The sequence below is a fragment of the Bacillus rossius genome, chromosome 3 (genome assembly GCF_032445375.1).
Source record: "Bacillus rossius redtenbacheri isolate Brsri chromosome 3, Brsri_v3, whole genome shotgun sequence".
Lineage (NCBI taxonomy): Eukaryota > Metazoa > Arthropoda > Insecta > Phasmatodea > Bacillidae > Bacillus > Bacillus rossius.
The window spans coordinates 48742394-48764014 of record NC_086332.1 but is presented as its reverse complement, the minus strand read 5'-3'; the positions used below and the strand labels follow the sequence as shown (position 1 = coordinate 48764014).

General features: G+C 35.3%; 1 protein-coding gene across 5 annotated transcripts; it reads right to left on the bottom strand.

Moving 5' to 3' along the window:
• Positions 1-2005: 2005 nt before the first annotated feature.
• On the bottom strand, positions 2006-21358 carry LOC134530639 (uncharacterized). 5 transcript variants are annotated; one of them, XM_063365656.1, is made up of 6 exons: positions 18496-20448; positions 17494-17748; positions 15769-15895; positions 13388-13610; positions 6466-6635; positions 2006-4760 (listed from the first exon to the last, which is right to left on the bottom strand). In XM_063365656.1, exons 3-6 carry the CDS (start codon positions 15873-15875, stop codon positions 3317-3319), a joined length of 1944 nt encoding a protein of 647 aa, XP_063221726.1. In that variant the 5' UTR covers positions 15876-15895; positions 17494-17748; positions 18496-20448; the 3' UTR covers positions 2006-3316. The 5 variants fall into 5 exon arrangements, with proteins under 5 accessions (XP_063221726.1, XP_063221725.1, XP_063221728.1 ...); XM_063365655.1 differs by lacking the exon at positions 18496-20448 and having other exon boundaries at positions 17494-18484; XM_063365658.1 differs by lacking the exons at positions 15769-15895; positions 17494-17748; positions 18496-20448 and adding an exon at positions 21186-21358.
• Between the last annotated feature and the right edge of the window lie 263 nt (positions 21359-21621).

The following is a 21621-nucleotide window of genomic DNA, read 5'->3' as shown; positions in this document are numbered from 1 at the left end:
GTTTACAAACATTTCGGATGTAATGTTTGGAAATTCACGGCTGCCAACTGTCTTTCCACAATATTTCTTTGTTGTAAAACGAACATTGCCGAACACGCACGAAGACGCCATATTAACAGGAATTTGGTACGTTGCTTCAAAAGCTATTTTAATAATCCACTCCTTATTTATGTAAAAACCTTTCATAATTATAATAGATTATTCTTTCAAATTCATAGAACAGACTCTCTCTGTCAGAGAGTAATATGGACAAATATACGCGGTCACGTAACCGAAGTTATTCTTGGCCGTATGCTTCATCATGTCAGCTAGCCACTTGTTTTGTTCCGGCAAGATGCATTCTTTGTTTGCTTTTTTTACGTTTAACACACTACAAAATAGTAATACGCCTTGTTCTGTGGTAATACGTAGCTTAAGTCAAACGGAAAGTTAATTGCTGTATTTTAAGAGTGATTAATAGCCATTGTAAAAATTTTAAATTCGTAGATACAGTAAACTGTGAAAAATGAACAATCACACATCAGTGGAATGGCGGGGAACGAGGTCTAGACAAATAAACAGCTCTGAAGATGACAATTATGCAGCTTCATTAGAGTAAACATACGAAAAAATTTATAGTGTAATACTTAAAAATGTAAATATTTTCTAATTGTTTTCTTTTGACTTTTAGGGTAGGCCATTCAAACTTATTTTAAATAAGTAATGTGATAAATATAAATTAATTGTTATACATAAATTCAAAAACGATTTATCAACACAAAATGTATGTCTAATGAATTTTCACATTAATTTCTACCAAAAATTACTTTTACATTTGTTTGGCCTCCTGAAACTGCAGGTCGCCTTATATTCGGGGTCGCCTTATATTCGGGCCAATACGGTACATAACTACGTATCTCCCGTTATGCGGTGTCGTATATCATACAAAGTGTGATAGGAGGCATATAAAGATTAATGGTGTGACATATTTATCGTTGAGTGTTATTCTATTGATTTATATTACATAAAGTATATTTTACTAGACAATTTTGGAACACATTAATTAGCCTTGCTATATGGAAACAAATGCTTCAGAATACGCGATATCGAATAACACGAGCATTTTTAGGAACTAATTAGTCGTGCTAAGTGAGGGATAGGTGTACAAAAAAAAAATGTTGCCAATATTTAACTTTAGGTTGCCTTTTAATTCCATACAGTTCTCGGGTTTACAAAGAAAATAAGTGCATTAGTTATAGCATCAAAAGCGTCCAAGAATATGTTGAGGTCAGAATGGTACTTATCGTTCCGCGTTTCATTTTTACACTTTTTTCTTAGGTGGGTGAAAATGGCTTAACATGGGCAATTCCACGATAATGCTTAAGTATATTCTAATTTCCCTGAAAGCAACATAGGTATGTGTATTACACTTCTATTAAATATTAATATTAAATATTCTACTGAATACCATGACATGCTAGGACCTCCACACAAAGTCTCAAGTAGCCAGATGAACAGTTGAAAGTCTGCATGCTAATCAATGCCTTGTGGATATAATGCAGAAAATGTACCTACTGAGCTTCACTCTAAGCATTCCACCTCACATAAACCTTCGGCCAGGCAAACCCCTTAAAACATAAGTCTTAAAAAATAAAGAGAATCATGTGGATTAATATCTCAGTGGATGTATGATTGCTTGCACACATAGCTTCATTAGATATGGGTGGTTCAAAAATTACTCTGAATTTTATTTATAATTTATTTTACTGAAACAAAATGGTTTTAAGTGTATAAATTTCCTTAATGTAAAATAATTTTACGTATGACTTTTTTTAAAAGGGAATTATTCTTTTGCAGCTAAATGCTATCCATAGTCAGCAGCTGATCCAAGATTGATTCTGAGGAGGCACCAATAGTCTGGGCCTGGTATACATACATTACTTCAAAGGTCATATTATCCAGTGCTTATTTTCTCCTTCTTGATGGGGGGAGGGGAAGGGACAACATTAACTTTATGCAAAAAAACTTTTTTTCTTTATTCATGAGTTTTTATTTTATTAATTGATTTAATAAGTGCACAGAATTGTGTGTCCATTCCTGGTAGCTACGAGGAATCGTGAATAAGACATTTGACAGAAATAAATACATAATTGGTACAATAAATGTTCAAAACAATTTATTAAGTAGGAAGAATAAAACTTACAAAAAAATAATTTGTAAAATAAAATAGTACTAAAGATGATCAGTTACTTTTCATGTGCATAAACATTTTTTCAGATTCAATAAAAACATTTTGCAGTGTACCAAATTTTTTTTTCAAAATACAAAAACAAACTCCAAACAAAACACACACACTGCTACATACCACAGATGTATATTTATATAGTAGTTATTACGTGAAACAAAAATCTGCTATGAATTTAAGATGATCTTCCACTTTGTTTGAATCAGCTGTACCTTTTACAACTTCTACAACCAAACAGTAACTCAGAGTTCTTGTTACTGGAAGAAGTAATCAAGTTACTGCAAATAAATAGTTCTGTTACAGAAGGTAGAACCTACATGAACAAAGTCACAGTCACAACAAAGGTGCCTCTTAGCATTGAGAATTTTCAAAAATTTAGGATGCCATCAATTGTAAAATGCATCTCAGTTTTCAGAGTATACATAGTCACAGTACTAAATATGAGTTGCTAAACTGAGTGACTTCTGTGACACTTTTATATAACCTTAAGGTTTGGTATTAACTATACATCTAAAATTATATAATCAGAAACATGAGTTTTTAATATGGATAAAGATTTTTTTTTCAAACATAACAATTCCAACAACACAACAATGTATTTTTTTTTTGTTGCCTCTTTCCACATCTTCATTGCTTTTATCCCCCAACATTCCAATTCTAATTAAAAAATAAAATAAAACAATATTATAGTAGACTGGTACACAGTAGTCAAAATTATCATTTTAAAGTAAAACAAATAATACTTATTTATACCTTTCCTCACTCAATTGATTAAAATTTGCTCATTCACTAGTGCAGGAAGAAAATATTAATCTACAAAGAGGGCATATTGAATACAGGATTAAATAATGATCTCTAATTACTGTACATTACGATAAGAATGCTATACAATGAATACACACTTTTAAAATTTCTAATGAAATGGATGTATCACCAGCAGTCATAACAATCATTTTATTGTTCTACAAGTAAAACTTCTTTATAAAGAAATAAAAACCACAACTTGGAATGATAGGAATATCATAAATTTCTTGCAACAAAGCATTCATAACAAGCCATTTAATATGCTTCAGCCAAAAGAATTATGGAATGTCACATGGTGCCACAGTTTTTAATTATAACCACACTTTTCAAAAAATAGTCCCCCTCTCCATTGCGAATTGTCTTAAAGCCAGAAATATACTGCAGTAGATCTAACCCTTTGACAACATGTCCAAACACCAGTGTTCTCTTGTAGTCTTTGAATTCCTTCTCCCCCACCCAGATGTGGAACTGCGAGCCCACCCTCCCTGCCCCCGTCTTGGGGTCCGTGCCCATCCCACGCATGCGCAGCGCCCCACAACAGTCATGTAGGTTGCAGTCATCCCCCAAGAAGTAGCCCTTGTTGAAGATGGAGTAGCCTCCGCTACCATCATTGTTCTCAAAGTCACCACCCACCACAAAACTGTTGGCATGCACTTTAAATATCCTGCTGCCTTTGTAACCGTAGCCGAGCTCACCAGTGCACAGAGTCACGAAGTTGGAGCACATCTTGGGGGCGACATCAGGACGCAACTTCATCACCACGGTGCCGATCGACTTGCCGTTTACCTCAATCTCAAAGAAGCAGTGGTAGTTGTGGGTGCTCAGTCCAATGCTCTTGACCATCGCCTTGCGCTTAGCTTGCTGTCTGCCAGTAGGGACAGACTGCCATGCTGCATGCTGCATGCCTTCAGATGGCTGATTCAACGGAGCAGTCACGGCCTTGGCTACCGTCTGGACACTCGCTCGCTGAGGCATGCTGTTGTATGCTACCGGGAGGCTGGTTGTAGAGTTTACTGGCGGTAACTTTACGGGAAGATTGTCTTTACCAATGGTTTTTGCGACGGGAGTTGACGGCTGTAATCCGGGTGCGGTCGTATACACCTTGTGAGATGTTTTCTCACTCCCTACCACTTTCCAATCATCAACTTCTGCAGATTTACCTTCTTCCGGTTTAATTTCTGGCACGTTAATTTTTTTTACTTGCATCATCTTGTACAGCAAGTACCTTAGAGCTTTCTCGTTGTCCGTGTCGCCGCCCATCTCCAAGGTCACGGACTGCTTCTCGCCACCCTGGCCACCAAATTCCAAGTTGAGGACGGCCCTGCGAAGACCAAGGAAGTTGTTGGACGTGGCCTTGGCCCGGTCGAGCTGAGAGACGGCCGCAGACAACTGGAGGTCCAGCTTGCTGAAGCGGTCGGCGAGGGCAGACGTGGTCTTGTTGGTCAGGTCTACAGCGAGCAGCCACTGCTTCTCTGAGCGAGCCATGGACAGGAGCATGTCCTGGGACGAGATGTCCTCCTGCAGGCCATGCAGCACCCCAAACAGAGCCAGCTCTGTGGACTGCAAGGCGTGCACCAGAGGCTCCCGGGTCTCCAGCTGGGACAGCACCAAGTCCCCAAACTGGGCCAGAAGCCCCTCAATCATCTTCAGAAGGTTACACACGTTGTGCTTCGAGGCCACGCAGGCTGGCACGGTCACCCGCTTGCACGTCTTGCACCAGTCATTGGCATCCCTGCCACCAACAACCAGTAACTCAAACAAGCTGCCATTATGTTCAATGTTGTGCCTAATGTAAGTTATAGTCATACATACATGCATCTTTGCATCCAAGCACACACGCACATACATACACACATGCATTTAACTGTGGCATAATTCACTTAAGTATAGCAAATTGAATCTTTGCTGGATTAAATTAACATAATTAGGCTGGCAATGAGGCAAAAACTAAGCCAAAAATTAACTGGTTTTATGAATGTATTGCCACTAATAATTTATAATCTAGGTTTCTCACTGCAACTTAATAAAATTTGAGGTTAGAAAATATTACAGCAGAGTATGAGTACAAGGTCCATTGGAATAGTCTGTTGGAAATTTTAAGATTTTTTTGCCTTGTGCAGGGCCAAGTGGTCATAATGTATTGCCATCTATAAATAATGTACTTGTTGACATGGTTATTAAAATTCCTTAAGAATTTAGTCAATCTTACTTGCAGCACTGACTAGAGATGAGTAAAACTGGTATATTCGTAGCCTTTACACATTCACATTCATTGCTTACAATCATGATAGGATACAAGTACACAACCACTGTAGTTACTAATTGATTAATTTATTTCAATAACTTTTTTTTAGTTCGAAATTCATTATGTTTGGACAGTTTAGTTGGTAAACAAAAATATATGATCATGAGAAGAAAATAAGTTTGGTTAAAAAATATTTTGTTTCATTGACAGGACACCTGGCAAACATTATCCAAAATGTAATGGGTACATTTCATCAAATATTTCCATTGTGAGTAATCTAATGTGCATTAATTAGTTAAATAACTGTGTGATGTATAAATAAGCTTCTAAGAAAAAGTAAATAATAGATTTTTCCTTTATGCTGATACCACACATTTAGTTTTACACAAAGATAGAAAAAAACATAAAGACATTTATAATACCCATCGCTCCAATGTGACAGTTGTCAAAATATAAGATTAAATTTAATTTTAATTTTATTTTACAGTAAACCCTATATGTAACACTTTTTTATTTTTTTTTTTATTTTTTTTCTCATTTTATGACATCATCTTTGTATGAGATAACATTGGGTAGGGATAAAATTGTAACATTTCAATTTTAATATTGTTAGCTAGGTTTAAAATTTCTAATTTGTGTATTTTCAGATGAGTTATTATGCCAGTAGAAATTAAGTTTTTAATTTTTCTGTTTATGTTGCATGTCAAGGAGACCCAGAACCTCTATTTTTAATTTTATATTGGCATTTTGAATAAAGCAATGAGGGGTTCGGTCCAAGTCCTCTAGAAAATATAGGGGTATAAGCAGACCAGATAACCCAAATTTACTGTACAAAAAAGAGTGATTTTACAAGTTACCCTCTGTAAACATGAAATGCAACTCTAATCTATTAAGCTTAAAGTTGTGTATTATAAAAATTTTTCCAGCAAGTCATATTTATTATGCTCAGGAATGATGTTTCAGTACCAAATAGTTATTAAAAACTAAAAAGTAAACTGTTGAACAAGCACGTTCAAAGAATGTGGCCATACAGGTTCTTTTATTTTTTAAAACTTGTTACAAATTTTGTAATTATTTTGGTTGCAAATAACCCTGTGTACAGGTTTACTGAAGGGCTTTGCTTAGTTGCAACCAACAGCAGTTACACTTGCTTCAACAACGTCATCGCATCAGCTGGCAACAGTACACTCACGCCGGGGGCACGGCGGGCAACTGCTGGTCCTCCTCGTCAGATATGTAGATGTCATCCACAGCACCCGCACTTTCCGTCTCCGAGGCCTGCATCTCCAAGGTGGAGCGGAACGTGGTGATGTAGAAGTTGTCCTGCAGCGACGACACGCCTTTCTTCCCCACGCTGGTCACCTACGAGCACATGCCGTTCAACCACATCACAGCCCATACACTGCTGCTGCAGGTGCTCAAATATAGTTTCACATATGTATTTACCTTTCATAACTATCCATGAATGTCCTTCCAGTAACACAATAACACATCTCGAGCTTTTTAAAAAACTGATTATTTTATGCAGGAGCATATGCAAGGGAAAAGAGACAGGGGGATTGATCTTCTCCCCCCCCCCCCCCCCCAACCACACAATTTTTTATTTTTTTTAAATGTATCATTCCCACAAACAAATGGGAAAGAGTTTGAAAGCAAACAAAGGAAAATAATTTTTATCCCCTCCCTCTCTACAAAAAGTGAAATTCTGCATACACTCCTGACTTTTTGAGATGTTTACAAAATGCAGTATACCAGTATTTTTTTTTAAAAAACGAAATTAATTACCCTATAAATATATTCTTCTTCCTTGGGTTCTTCCAAGAAACTGGGTTTTAGCTCAAAACCAAAAAATGCATACAGCTGCACGGCAATGCTGTTTACTGTTCTCAACTAGCTGTATGAATTGATTTATCATTACATTTGAAGTGTATGACTTGATTGTACACTACATACATTTACATTGTGTATTTTAATATACAGTGTCCATAAAAGAATGTCCCAGTTATAAATTTTAAAAGCATCAACTGTACGCATTGTAGTGTGTTGGTTCAAGGTCACAATTAAAGAGTACTTCAAACAGTATTAGATAAGCACATGTGCAGTACTGCTTTGTTGTTTTCTCGCTTGCAGCACCACCTACGCAAAATGGCGACTCCTGAGCGTATCGCGCTTTTGTGTTCTGCAATTTGCTAACAGTGAATCTGTAATTTCAGTTCAGCATGCGTTTCGTTTAAAGTTTAAACATCCGCCGATGGTATATGCAATTTAAAACAACCGGGTGTATTTGTAAAGGGAAAAGCTGGCTTCCACATTCACCTGACATAAAGCCATGCGATCGTGTATGTTCTGCTGCTACCTAATGATTTGCCAGAATAACATTTATAAGATAAAATAGGTTAGTTTACCTTCAATTCAATGAATGATTTATTGTAAATATATTAAACTGTTGTAATATTCTACTGAAATTGTGACAGTGTTTTATGGACACGCTATAATTTTTTTTTTTTGAAAAACAAAAGAAGGCCATAATTCCACGAATTATTTATACTTGGCTTGCAATTACAAAGAAAAATATTATACATTCTTATACCTATTTTGTTTTATTAATAGTTTCAGAATCCATCACTATGCATAGCCATTCCACAATAAATAAGCTAAAATTGGTAAAATGCAGCAGTATTTTACAATAAGATAGAAGAAAAGTCAAGTCTTGTACAATTTTTCACAAGTAAACAAATAAAACTACTAATCAGCTTGGACAAAACAAAGGGTAATTTTTTAAGTATGGGGGAACAAAATATGCTGAGTGACTTAAAATATCTGTTCTCACAATAATAAAGGCAAATTAGTTAGATTTGTTCAGAGCTAATGGCAACAAAATTATTAAAGGCAAAAAATAAATTTGTGGAAATCAAACAATATGCAAGATATGAGATTCAACTTTTTAAAATATCAATCTAGGCAGGAGTGTGAGGTAGGGGAGGAGGTTGCAGCGGGCCCAGAGGGAGACTTGGAGTGTGTCCCGAAGGTCGTTACCGAAGGGAAGTAAGTTCTAATGTTAAATTGTATGTGCTTACTCAATTCTACAACAACCATTACAGTAGGTACATTATCCTTCCAATGCCTTAATCGTACGTAACCATAAGTGTGATCTATCAACATAGTATGAACCCTTTTAGTCAGCAGACAGCATCGCCTGGTGGTTGTGTTTGGTGCATATGGTGTAAAGTTGGTTATGGCCGAAGCCAAAATGTTGGACATGTCACAACCCAAAAAATAAGATTGCACTACACTAGATAACTATCTAAAAGGCATGCCAAAAATAAGCAAATATTCTTTTTCTTCCTCATATTTGTTAATTCATTCTGTAAAACGTCATATACCGCCAGTTTATTGGTTATGCTGGTCAGGTAAGCAACATTCATAATAATTTAAATTTGTAAGACTGGTTAGATAGGTTATGGTACCTACATTTTAAAATACTATAAAAATGTGTTAACAGGAGGATTAATGAAGCTCAACTAATCCATCCCAATGAACCTTTGTTTTTGCAAGAATCAACATGTGTGGAAATATTACCTCAGAAATGTACATTAATGAAATCAATAACTAATACTACACTAAATTTTTAACTCACCTTTGCAATGACTTACAACCACTTACAATATTTACATTTTAAATGACATGCGAACTAAATATTTAAATGGCAAAAAATAATTCTGTCTCAGGTAATGAAATAATAAAATTATAGCTTTGTCATTTTACAGAATGTAAAGTAAGAAGTAAAAAAATGTATTTTCAGATTTATTATGTTTTTTGGCAGAAACTCTCACCTAAACTAAAAATACGAAAAATAGCTTTTGTAAAGACCTTGAAGCTGAGTTGTTCCGTAAGGCAACCAGCTCTAAGTGCACCAAAGTGAATGTATGGCTCACTTATAAAGAGCCACCAGCAAAATGCAAGTAATCAACCTGGGGCTGATGGAATGGGCAGCCCAAACATAAATCTCACTAGAAATATTTGGCACATCCCACAGTCAAAACATAGTTTCAAAACAAAAACAAAATGTTTTCATGTTTCAATTTTCTTCAAAGATGAATAAAGATATAATGTAAAACAACCAATACTTCTACGATGTATTCTAGATTATATAAATTTGATAGAGTTACTTAACTCAAAAATACTCAAAATATATTTCTTGTAACAAAAACTAAACAGTACATGGATCGTTACTAGGAAATTTCTATCAACACTGCAATTATGTATGTACAGCTTTCATTACAAATTTAAAAAGAACATCAAAATCTGTAACTTAGATGTTAGTGTAAGACAATGCATACCACAGACATTCATGACTCCATAGAGAACATGTAACTCCAAAGCCAAGTCATGGAGGTATTTAGTCTATGGAGCGGGTGACTGTTCTGACGTAGAAGTTAACTGGTTAGCAATTGGATAGAAAAACAAATAGTACATGAATAAAGGCTAATATGATTAAGTTAGTTTAATCATTTTGAAAGTAACTTAATAGGAAGAGTATTAAAAATGCCATCATAAAGTGGGTATTGTTATCAAACATTTCAACAGCAAATCTGCAAGAAATTAGTGTTCAACTTCATTATAACCAAAAATTGTTTTGCTATCCAGATTGAAATGTTGGAAGGGGGAGGGGAGGGAAGTTCTCATTTTGACTCCAATTATTAACATGGAATAGACTGCACAAACCAACTCCCTTAATTCTTAACTCCATGGTTCTGAAGTTGAAGTCAGATGGTTAGCAATTTGATAGCAAAACAAATCATAGCTGTTTATTAGTTTGAAAAAAACTTGTTATGAAGATACATAAAAATGCCATCATGTAGTATTGCTAAACAAACATAACATATCTGCAAGGAATCTGGGTTAAACTTCATTCCTATCAAAATCGTAAAGAGACATGAGAGATCGTTCTCATTTTGACTTCAAATTATGGTAAGTTGAAAGGGTAGTGCATTTACCATAAAAAAAAAAAATTATAAAATTGCAACTGTTGTGTTTTTGAAAACTTCATTAAGTTCCTCTACTTACTTTGGAATCATAGTTTCCAAATTCTTAGTGGTTTCTGAGAAATTACTGTTTGTCCATTTCCATTTGGATTTTGATATTTTTTTTTATGGAAAAGCTGCAACCCTTAGAATTTACCCCAAGTATTAAAATAGCAAAGATTGCACACACCAACTCCCTTCCTTCTTATCTTCATGAGCCCAATACACACGAGCCTATTTTTCTTAAGCACGAAAGATAACATGTAAGGTGAATAAGAAAGGCAACATATTTCCACCCGGATGTACAAGTTTATGTCTACATTATTCTCTGTAGTATTTCCAATTTTGTACTAAAATATATTTATTTTATACATGTAAACCATATAGGTTACTTAAAATAGATTAGAATTAATATGCAAGAGGAAACAAATATTAAAATATTTTCTAACCCTGTTATGAATAAAATTTTAATTTGTTTACTATAACCTACTTGTACAAGAACAGCAAGTATATAACAGTTCCAATAACACACTAGCTGGTATACAAGACCACGTACATGAGTTGTTCTCACACTCGACTGCCTCTCACATGGCAAAAGATCGCAGCAAGTCGAGGTGTACAAGGTGGTGTGCACTTCTTGTACAAGAAAGAGACCAGTGTGTACTGGTATTAACTGTCACAATTTTCCAAAATAACAGTGGCTTGACTCAACTAGTATGTATCTTTTAATGTGGATAGGAATACACATTAGGTTGGTTCATGTGATCTGCAGACATAGACCATAGTAATTATTCTAATTTTTAATTTTTTCAAAAATACTTTAAGGTAAGGTTATAAATTCTAAATAATGTAAATAATGAAATTTAGAAATGCAATGTGTAGTTCCTTACGGCCCTGTCACACTCAAAATTTTTGTCTCCTACTATTTCTGACAATAGAGTTGGAGGGGTAATATTAAAAGAAAATAGATTTCAATTTTCTTCACAAAATAAAGTTGGACAGATAACCAAACCATAAATTTGTTTTAAATCATGTCACACTATAAAAATTTATTTTTGACTGAGCAATTTCAAACTTTTTAATTTAAAACCATTTTGAATAATACACACAATAATTAATCAAGTGCTGCATGGAAATTATGTTTTGTGTGCATTTATTAAATTTATAACCTCTATAAACTTAATCCACTTTAATAATTGTTACATTGTTATAAATACATATAATGTTCTGTAATTTTTACATATAAAATTAATTTACATAAAACATTCATATTAGCATTCATTTAGTTATATAACCATTATAATCTCTGTGATATTCACCATTTTAGAGATTCGCTGGAAGGAAACTGACACAATTGACATTTTCACTCAGCACGATTCTGATTGGCTAAGTCCGTTCAACATAAAACATATTTTACAACTGTTCTATATGAAAATATATTTTATGGAAACTCTAGTCATCCAACTTGGCAAACAAACATCACTGCCCTAGTGACCAACATTATTTCACCAAACATATTTGAAGGTGTTGGAAGCGAAATTTTGATCGTGTGACAGGGTCTTAAGAACTGCAGCTATTCACAGAACCTGACCTCTGAATATACTATAGTACTGTCCCGATGAGAACATCTTATTTTAACACAACTGCTAAGTTGTGGTTTTCAGGAATGTAGCATGGCTACTGTATGTACTTGCAGGACACTATGTTTATAAAATACAAAAATGACAATCCTGTGGTGGCAATGTACCTAAGTTTATCTTGGTTGGAAGTCTCCAAGGGAAGGATTGTATCACATTTATGCAGATGCTCAGGAATGCTGTGCAGTCTTTTCGTTGAGAGAGCAGCTTTATAGGACTTTGATTACTATATCATAAAAAAGTAAAAAGTAATGTGTTGAAAGCAGGTTTGTACTGTTTCATACAATATGGTGAACAAATTTTTTCACATCAAAAAATTAGAATTATGAATTAGACATTTTGATGGTTCAAAAAATTACTCTGAAACAGATGGGTGGGAGGAAAGGGGGGAAGGATGTTATTTTGTACTGGAGCATGAAAATATTCTTAAATGCTATTTATAATTTATTGCCATTAAAATATATTGTGTAGTTTTTAAATACAACTAACTATCCCTTCTCAAGTTCCGCACATTTAAGCTTATTAATAAATACATTATTAGCATGTGGATTTAAAAAAAATTATAGTTTCTAAATGGTAATTATGAGAATTTTAAGACCTTAATATGATAAAATAAATGAATTTAAGAAGCTTCAGATCTGTACGGAGTATGTTCCCACAATGATAATAATGTGATTTTGACAGCTAATCATTAGGAACAAGATTTCATGGTGAACAGTAACTAAAAATCTGGAAATAATAATAAAAAAAAAACCAAGTTACAAATTTAACAAAGCAATGCAGCCAATATGTAAAATAAATAAAAAATTTCACAAAATTTAACTAAAATGTTTTTAATTTCATTTCTCTAACTTCCAATATTGCATATCATTAAAAATGTAAGTGTAAAAAAATATTCTGACCAGGTGTATAGTATAAAATAATTATGATCCCCAATACTTAATGCACCTCTTCTTACCTTATTTTTACCCTACAGGTTGCAATACATACTCCAAACACACTATTGTTTGCAGATTTGTTTTTTTTTTGTTTCAAGCAAAATGTACTCATATAACTGTTAAAATGACACTACTTTATACAAAAAAATTCAGTTACATATGAAAACTTCACTCGGGTATGTTAAATTTACACCACCTTCCTAAATTAAACACTGTTTATAAATAACTTACATTTTAAAAAGAAAATTAAATTTTTATTTCTGAACATTTTAGTTAACTTTCAAGTTTGTTTCCTGATACTTTATATCATCAAATATGTTTTCGTTATGCTTAGTTATTTTCTTTTATTCTATATGTAATTTTTTTTAACGTAGAGAAACTTTTAATGTGGTTAAGTGTAAGTAAAGTACTTATCACCTTAACTTTGCCACCAATAGAACAATACCAATAAAACCACAAAAATGTGTGTCAACAAACTATGGAAATGACCAGAGGGGAGAGAGGCGGCTCGGTACCTTGCTGCAGGCGGGGCAGGCGACGGACTTGCCGCCCTTCTTGGCCTGGCCCTGTGTCGCTTGCAGCTCCCGCAGGCACTGCAGGCAGTACGTGTGGTGGCACTGCAGCAGCTTGGGCCGGCGCTCCCCCTCCCCCTCGCCGAACCGCTCCCTGCACCGGGGGCAGTGAAGCAGGTCGTCCATGGCCCGCAAGCCCAGGCCCCAGTCTTGCTCAGCAGCAACCCTGGTACATCGCAGTTGCGCCAAGCATTACGAAAGCCATAGATGGTCATGGAATATTTACCAAATTTATGGCCTCCAATAACTGATCTTCAATAGCTCCAAACGACTTTTGATGAAAGAAAAGTATAACCTATTAATTTAAGTATTTACATAAGGATAAATGGACGGTCTCCGGGTAAAAGGTAACAAGTCACATTTTGGTGATTTTTAGTCAACAAGTCACTTAAACTCTTAAGTATACTTAGAATATGTAATGCATTTTTAATCATTGGCAACTATGTTGGTAAATAAAAGAATAATGGAAGAAAAATTTAAGTATTTAAATTCTATTTTTATCTAGGAGTTTTTTGTTTCTCCTGCAAAAAGTGAATTCTTGACTTGTTACCTTTTACCCGGAGACCGTCCAAATATACCCTCCAAAATGGGAAAAAAAGAAGAAAAAAAAAATTGGGTTTTGTGAAGGGCTGTTGTAACCTCCGCATTCTCTTTGGTGCCACGCTTGCACTGAGTGCAACACGCCTCTTGAACACACAGTGCCGACCACACTAAAGGCCCGTTTAGACGAGCAATATTTCCCCGGCAATATGTGGTGGCAATACAGTTGCCGGCAATACTGAGCAACTCTCGGCAATGTTGCAGACAACACGACCACAGTTGCCGTTTTCTTGGTAAATATTTCCGGCAACTTTCGGTGTGGGCCTCACATTGCCGAGTGTCCCACGGCGGATGGGACACACGGCAATATTGCCAGTCTGTCGAGTGGTGGGGTGGTGTTATTGTTTTGACGTAGTGTGACTTTGAGGTTAGTTCGACTTTGTGCAGTGTTCTGGTTTTTCGCTTTCCGTAAATTTGCCGAGTATGTCGTGGAATCAAGAGCGATTAATTAATTTCGTTAACAAAGTTCAATCACATTCTGAATTGTGGGAAATATCGCATGCAAAATACAGAGACAGGAATTTGAAAAAAGATGTGTGGATTGAAATTGGCAAGCAATTTGATGTTTCGGGGGAAGTTGCGCAGTCAAAATTTAAAAGTTTGCGCACATATGCTAAAAGCGAAAAAAAGAAACTGCAATCCAAAAAGAAAAGTGGTAGTGGTGCTACTGACGAAGACAGTTTGTGGTTCCTCTTCAAAAATATGAGCTTTATTTTAAGCAGTAATGTCCCAGATGTGGGAAAAGAAAGCTTCACAGTGGAAGACAAGGTAAGACCCAATTTTTTACTGTTTAACAATATAGGCTTATGTATTTTATGCATAGCGACTTATACATTTTATTATCAAAGAAATGTTTATCCGTGATTTTTTGAGGGCTGCAACACATCTTTTATAAAAAAATATGTTTGCCCAAATGAAGAAAAAAAATTATTCAAAACCACGAATTTTAAATGTAAGAAAATATTACCTTTAACACACATTTACATATGTACATATAACGTAGTACTTTTATGGAACACTGCCATTATCTCACAAATGTTTGTCTTGCCACGAAACTTTTCCCTGTGGTGACATGAAAAATTCTTTAAATTCTTCCCTGACTTGTTCTGAACTTTTTTGGGCCTTTCTTGGTAATCGTGGTAAATCTCTCATTGCAGTAGAAAATTCGTTTCTCCATGAACCTAAAATGATTTCTCCAGTGTTCGTGTCTTCTGTGTCAAATGTACCTGGTGGCGAGTACAGTGCTGTGGCTTGAGGATTTCTCCGCAGAAAATTATGTAAATAGGCACACGCTAACGTTACATCTTGCACTGTTTCTGTTTTTAAGTTTACAACAGATCTAAATATGCGAAACACTGCGGCTAATAAACCAAATACATTTTCTACGATTCTTCTAGCTCTTGATAACCTATAGTTGAAGACTCGCCTAGGAGATCCTTTTCCTAACTCGGTTGAATACGGTTTCAAAATATTTTCAGTGAGTGGGAAAGCATCATCGGCCACGACTACATAAGGTGATGGATCAACTCTTCCTGGCAATGCTTCTGGAGTGGGAATATTTAATTTCCCATTGAGTAATGCTTTTCCAAATGATGTGTTACGAAAAACACCACCGTCAGATATAGATCCCTGACATCCAACATGAGCATATAAAAATCTGTACTGAGCATCTACTGCAGCAAACAAGACAACACTGAAATATCTTTTATAGTTGAAATATTTACTTCCACTGTTGGATGGACACTGTATGGCAATATGCTTTCCATCTATTGCAGCCAAGCAGTGCGGAAAATTCCATCTGGTATAAAAATCCCTTTCGACTTCCAGCCATTTTTCTTTTGAATTTGGTACCTGAAAATAAATAATATTATATTAACTAGAAGTTAAATGACAAACACATGCATAAATATATAAAATATAATATAGCTGAGTGACTTATGTTTACACAACCAGTGCCATTAATTGGTCTCAAGCAGGCACATGTTCAAAATGTACACTAGGGACGGTATTCCAAGACGTTTCAGTAAGGTAGCGTATATGCACTGCCTTGTTGGGCAACTGCCGTACCCTAACTCTCGGGTCATATTCCAAAACGTGTCCTGACTGAACCCCTGTAAGATATCAGATTGGCAGCCGTTTTAATAAACGAGGACTTGTGCGAGGCTATAAACAGCTGTACTTCGTGGAATCCATTGTAATTTTAGCTTTTTTTAAAAACTATGGAAATATAATATGAAATAAAATATTTAATTTTGGTTGTACAAGAATAAACGATGAATTTTTGGTCGTATTTATGTTTGCTGTTTTTTAAGATATTAGGGGGGGGGGGGGGAAATTGTAATCGTAAAAGTTTCGTTAAAGTTCATTAAAAAGGAAAAAAATTATATACAATTATGGATCAAATCGGCAACAGATAGGACACCAAAAATCAGTGCCCTAAAATAAGGGACTGGCCGTGTCCTATCGTGCACTTGGAATATGGTTAGGGTACAGGTATTGCATATTCAACACCTAACCCTTATTTTTGTGTCTTGGAATACGGCCCTAAGTACCTATAACGTTTCTTCGGCTAGTATATCATTGCGGTTTTCATTTTAACTATAGGTACTATTAGACAAAAAACTCTCGTCATATTTTTGCACGCAATTATATGGTATGAAATAATTTATATTATGCACTCTCCTTACAAGTAAAATAAGTTAAGGGGTAAGGCTTGAAGTTTCATACAAAAGTTACATTATTTAATTATTTTTGTTAACTTGCTTTACATTTGATTTAGTATAATAATGTTATATTTCAGGATTCCGAGGGAGAAAATAATGACGAGATCGGTCATTCATCATCACTCCCTGTGAGTAATGAATGTGTTACAACAAAAGCCTTTTCAGAGGTTCTCCCACAGAAGAAAAAAAGGAAACTGCAGATGGAACGAGAAGACAAACAGTTGGAAGAGGCCTACAGTCTTCTACAGGATGGGGTGAACAGGTCAAAAAACCCGTTCACACACTTTGGGAACCATGTCGCCTTCAAACTGAATACGTACAGTTCTAATGTTGCTAACAAAGTGCAGTTCAAAATATCACAGCTGTTGTTTGAAGCTGATATGGGGCACTTTACAGCGTTTCAACAACAAGCAGGCTCATCTGAATCCTCATTTCACACTGAACTGTCCTCACACAGTGGCATTACCACGGTTTATTCGCCATGTTCACAGTATGTCCCATCGCCAGACCTACCTACTGAACCACCCGCTTCAAGCACACCTACGCCTGTGCCACAGGATCGTCCAGAAACGACTGAAGAAGATGACAGCACTGTATTTTGTGAACTTTACTTAGCCAGCACTTGATTGATTTGATTTTTAATTTTGTCAATATTGTTTTCTATTATTTTTTCGTTTGTTTCCTAAACAATAAATTTAATAAATTAGTAATATTTTTAATACTTACTTGCATGTACTGCTGTAAACCTTCACACAATGCTCTGCAGACTTCTGGTATCATTACAGAAATTGTAGCTGTAGATACTCTAAACAAATACATTAAGCTTTTAAAACTGTCACTTGTAGCTAGAAATCGTAAAGTTATAGCTAATTTTGTAGCTATAGGGATTGCCGTTCTCATTGTGCTGTCCTTTCTCTTGATGTTTGGTCCAATTATGTTTAACAACTCTTCAAAATCACTTGGTGACATACGAGTAAAATTCTGAAATAAATAAAAGTCAAGTTTTAATTCATTACACAAATCAATGCTACTTTGATTCCGTCTTTCTAAATAAGCTCTCATCCACAATGTTCTATTTCTTCTTGCACGTCGCTTTAAAATAATTCTGTGAGTTACTATGAAGGCAGCAGCCGACACCTCTACGTCCATGACGTCCAACGTCAGCGAGTTCCGGCAACACACTGGCCCTACTTGACCGTCTAAATGCATGTTGCCCGTCCACTCATGTTGCTCCATATTGCCGGAAAAGTTGCTGGCAACATTGGTGACTAGTATTGCTGGGCAACGTGTTGCCGGACAATATTGATGGCCATGTGGAGCACGAAATGGCCCAATATTGGCCAATTTATATTGCTCGTCTAAACGGGCTTTAACAAGTTTATGCTTGAAAAACAAACCTTCCACATGAGTGTTTTCTCTCAAAATAAATACAGTAGAACCAACAAACAAGAGCACTTTTCTAATAGGTAACATTCTCAATGTTTTTAGTTTGACACCAAATATTCTTCCCTCTTTCTGAGAAAAATACTGGTAAATGGTTGGCTAGCCTAGTTCTTTCGAAAACAAATTAATTAATTTTAATGGAATAATTTGCATGGAATAAAAGATTAATGCCTGACATTAGTCTGGTGTCAATGTGCTCTCATCAACATGAAACAAAAAGCTGCAAAAGAACCGTTAGATAGATTAATTAATATTTTGAATAACCATAGGAAATATTAACCTTACCTAGTCCGAGTCGAAGCTATGTGCAGTATCTGTTCCACTTGAATTTTCATCAGATAATGATTGAAGGGTTACAATAATTTTGTCGATTTCGATGTCCATGATTCGATCACTTCTGAAATATTCAGCTTCAATACCTTTAACATGTTCGCAGCACTTTTTCCACTGTTCGACGGAGTACGAAGCAAACAATTTCTCACATAGTTTTCTTTTTTCGTTCAACGAGTTACCTATTTCCTCAGAGACCTTCCTCTTGATGTCCCCCCACACTAGCTCGATCGGATTTAGATCCGGGTTGTAGGGGGGCAATCGAATCACGTCATAGCCATATTTGTTTATGATTTCGTCTACCTTGAATATTTTTGGGGAAGGATGCTGTTTCACCAAACTCAACAAATCTGCTTTGTTCATGTCAGGAGAAAACTGGATGCTATTTTCCCTAAGCCAATCTTGAATGTCATGTTTAAGAGTAGCTAATGAAGGTTTTCTATTAGTTTGAACACTGTGGTAACTAGCATTGTCTAAAACAATGACACTGTGCATTGGCAAATTTGGTAGTAACTTTTGTTCTAGCCACAACGAAAAATTTGCATAGTTCATATCATCATGATAGTCACCGGATTTTTGTTTTGATTTAAAAATCAGTAACGCATTCTGGACAAAGCCTTGTTCGCCACCAGCATGCACAATTATCAATCGTTGCCCTTTACCGATAGATTCAGTGACCTCTAGTTCAGTGCTGGATTGCCAGCAAGAACTTACACTGTGAGTAGCATGTAGATATGTTTCATCAATATATACTATATTCTGCCCTGCATTTCGGTACGCACGAATGTCTTGTAAATATTTTCCTCTCCAAGCAGTAATTTCAGGTTTCTCTATCAAAAGTTTTCTTCTAGACTGACATTTTTTCCATCGAAAACCGAGACGTTTCAACAGTTTGCGCAAGTATTCTTTGCTGCAGTTCACAATACCGTCATCTTGTAAGGACTTTGTCAAATTCTTTAATGTCGGCACTGTTTTTTTAACTGTATAAAATTCATGAATTTTCCTACGAATCGCACATTCGGAAAAGTCATCAACTTCAATTCTTTTCTTTCGGTCTTTGTTCTTACCCGTGGGTGAGGAAAATGATAAACTACTGTTACCTTCCGCAATGATACTTTTAATGGTTGATTGCGAAACACCTGTCGCCGCACTTGCCAATTCTGTGACGTAATTTAATTTATATAAACGTTTCTGTTTTTTTAAATATGTTACAACATTGTAAACGATTTCCCTTGCTTGTCCACGTAATGGTGTACCGGCTGAAATACGTGACTTAATTCCTGAAGTTGAAGCCATAACGCAAACCGTATAGTGTAAACCGACCTGCGAAGCACTATCTCGGGAGCGGCGTATCCAGGAAGCACAACCGTTAACTGATCCCCTCCACTCCACTCCGCTAGAGAATCACGTGACCGCCACCTGACACCGTGGTCTGCGCAGGTCGAAAACAAAGTTGCCGGATTATAGTCACCTTTCATGTCAAAACTTGAAGAATCATCTAGAACAGACTCTGCTGATTGTTATTTATGAGTGTCTCCTTACATTTTCATATAAAATGCATTATAAAGTAAGTTATAAAAACTATTTACAACTTAACTAAAAATATATATTATTTTGTAAATAACTAAAATGTTGTCTTAGAGGCAACCCTCCTGTACATAATTATTTATGATAATAATCACCATCATAAATAAATAAAGTAAAGTTAGGGTACATAGTATTAAACTGAAACAAAAACTTGTAAAACACATTTTTTTTAAATATTATCTATTCAACTATGAACCCATTAGCCTCCCACTTTGAAATTTTAAGAATAACTTACCAAAAGTATAAACTATTTAAAGGAATTTTTTAACAATTTTCAAAAATGCAATTTTTGATAAAATCAATATCAAAATTTTGAATTTGAATTCTCAAAAACACTTTTTATAACAAAGTATGTTGAGTAGTAAATCAAAAGAAAGAGCATTAAAATCTGAGTAAAATTACACCACTCCCATCTTTCTAGCTCAATCAGGAGAAAAGCTATGGTGACCTCAAAATATGTCGGTTACGTTTTTTGGCGGATTTTGGGAAACCATACGTAGCCATAATTTAGAAACCATTTTATATATTTGAAGAAAAAAAATTGGCATTTTTATTAATCTCTGGGAGGGCAACCTTCATACCAATTTCATCAAATTCTGAGGTGGTCAGGTTTATACCCTGTGTTGATTTGATATGGAATGACCCGTGAGTGGAGTTACTGGTTATTAGGAAAACAACCTCAGTACGTACAACCAAAGTTTAATTGCATTGAAAGTGCGTTAAAAGATTTACGTGTTCATTGTTTTACAAAAAAGTGTGTCCTGTCACGAAATTATACAAAAATAGCCCTATATTCACAGAAACTCTTAAAATAGGAAAAAATAGCCTTAATGCGCCTTCCACAGTATTCTACGACCATCTGAATATATATAAATAAATATATTATTTTTTGCATAACATATTTAGGTTATGTTTACAAACAATGAGAAGTTTTGCTATTTGGTACCTCGGCAAAAACACTCAAACACCAAAAAAAAAATTAATAATGATAAAAATCAGTTATATACAGAATTATTTAAACAAAATTAGTACGAACTGAAATTAAATGAAAAACTTACCCCACAACATAAAAAAAAATTGCGGCACAATCGAACACAAAGCCGAGACCAGCGTTGCCAGCCCTTCAGCAAAAAAAGGTCCGTACGAAAATGTCACTTGGACCGTATTTCCCGATCCAGGTCCGTACATTGTTTTTTACGATTACATTAAAGAAAACTATTGCACAATAATGACTTCATGATTTAATTTTGCCATGAAATAGAATTACGAAATAAACGAAATAAAATCTTGTTCTTACCCAACACAGTTATGGAATAAACGACTTGTGACGTTACAACAGATTGCATGATGGGTAGTGATGGGCAGAACGGTTCTTTTGACCGAGTCGGTTCTTTTGGATCAGTTCCGTGAAATGATTCGTTCAGAACGATTCGTTCATCTCGGTCAATTCGTTCTTTTCTGTGTATGGGATCTGGCTCTTTTATCAGGTTGACG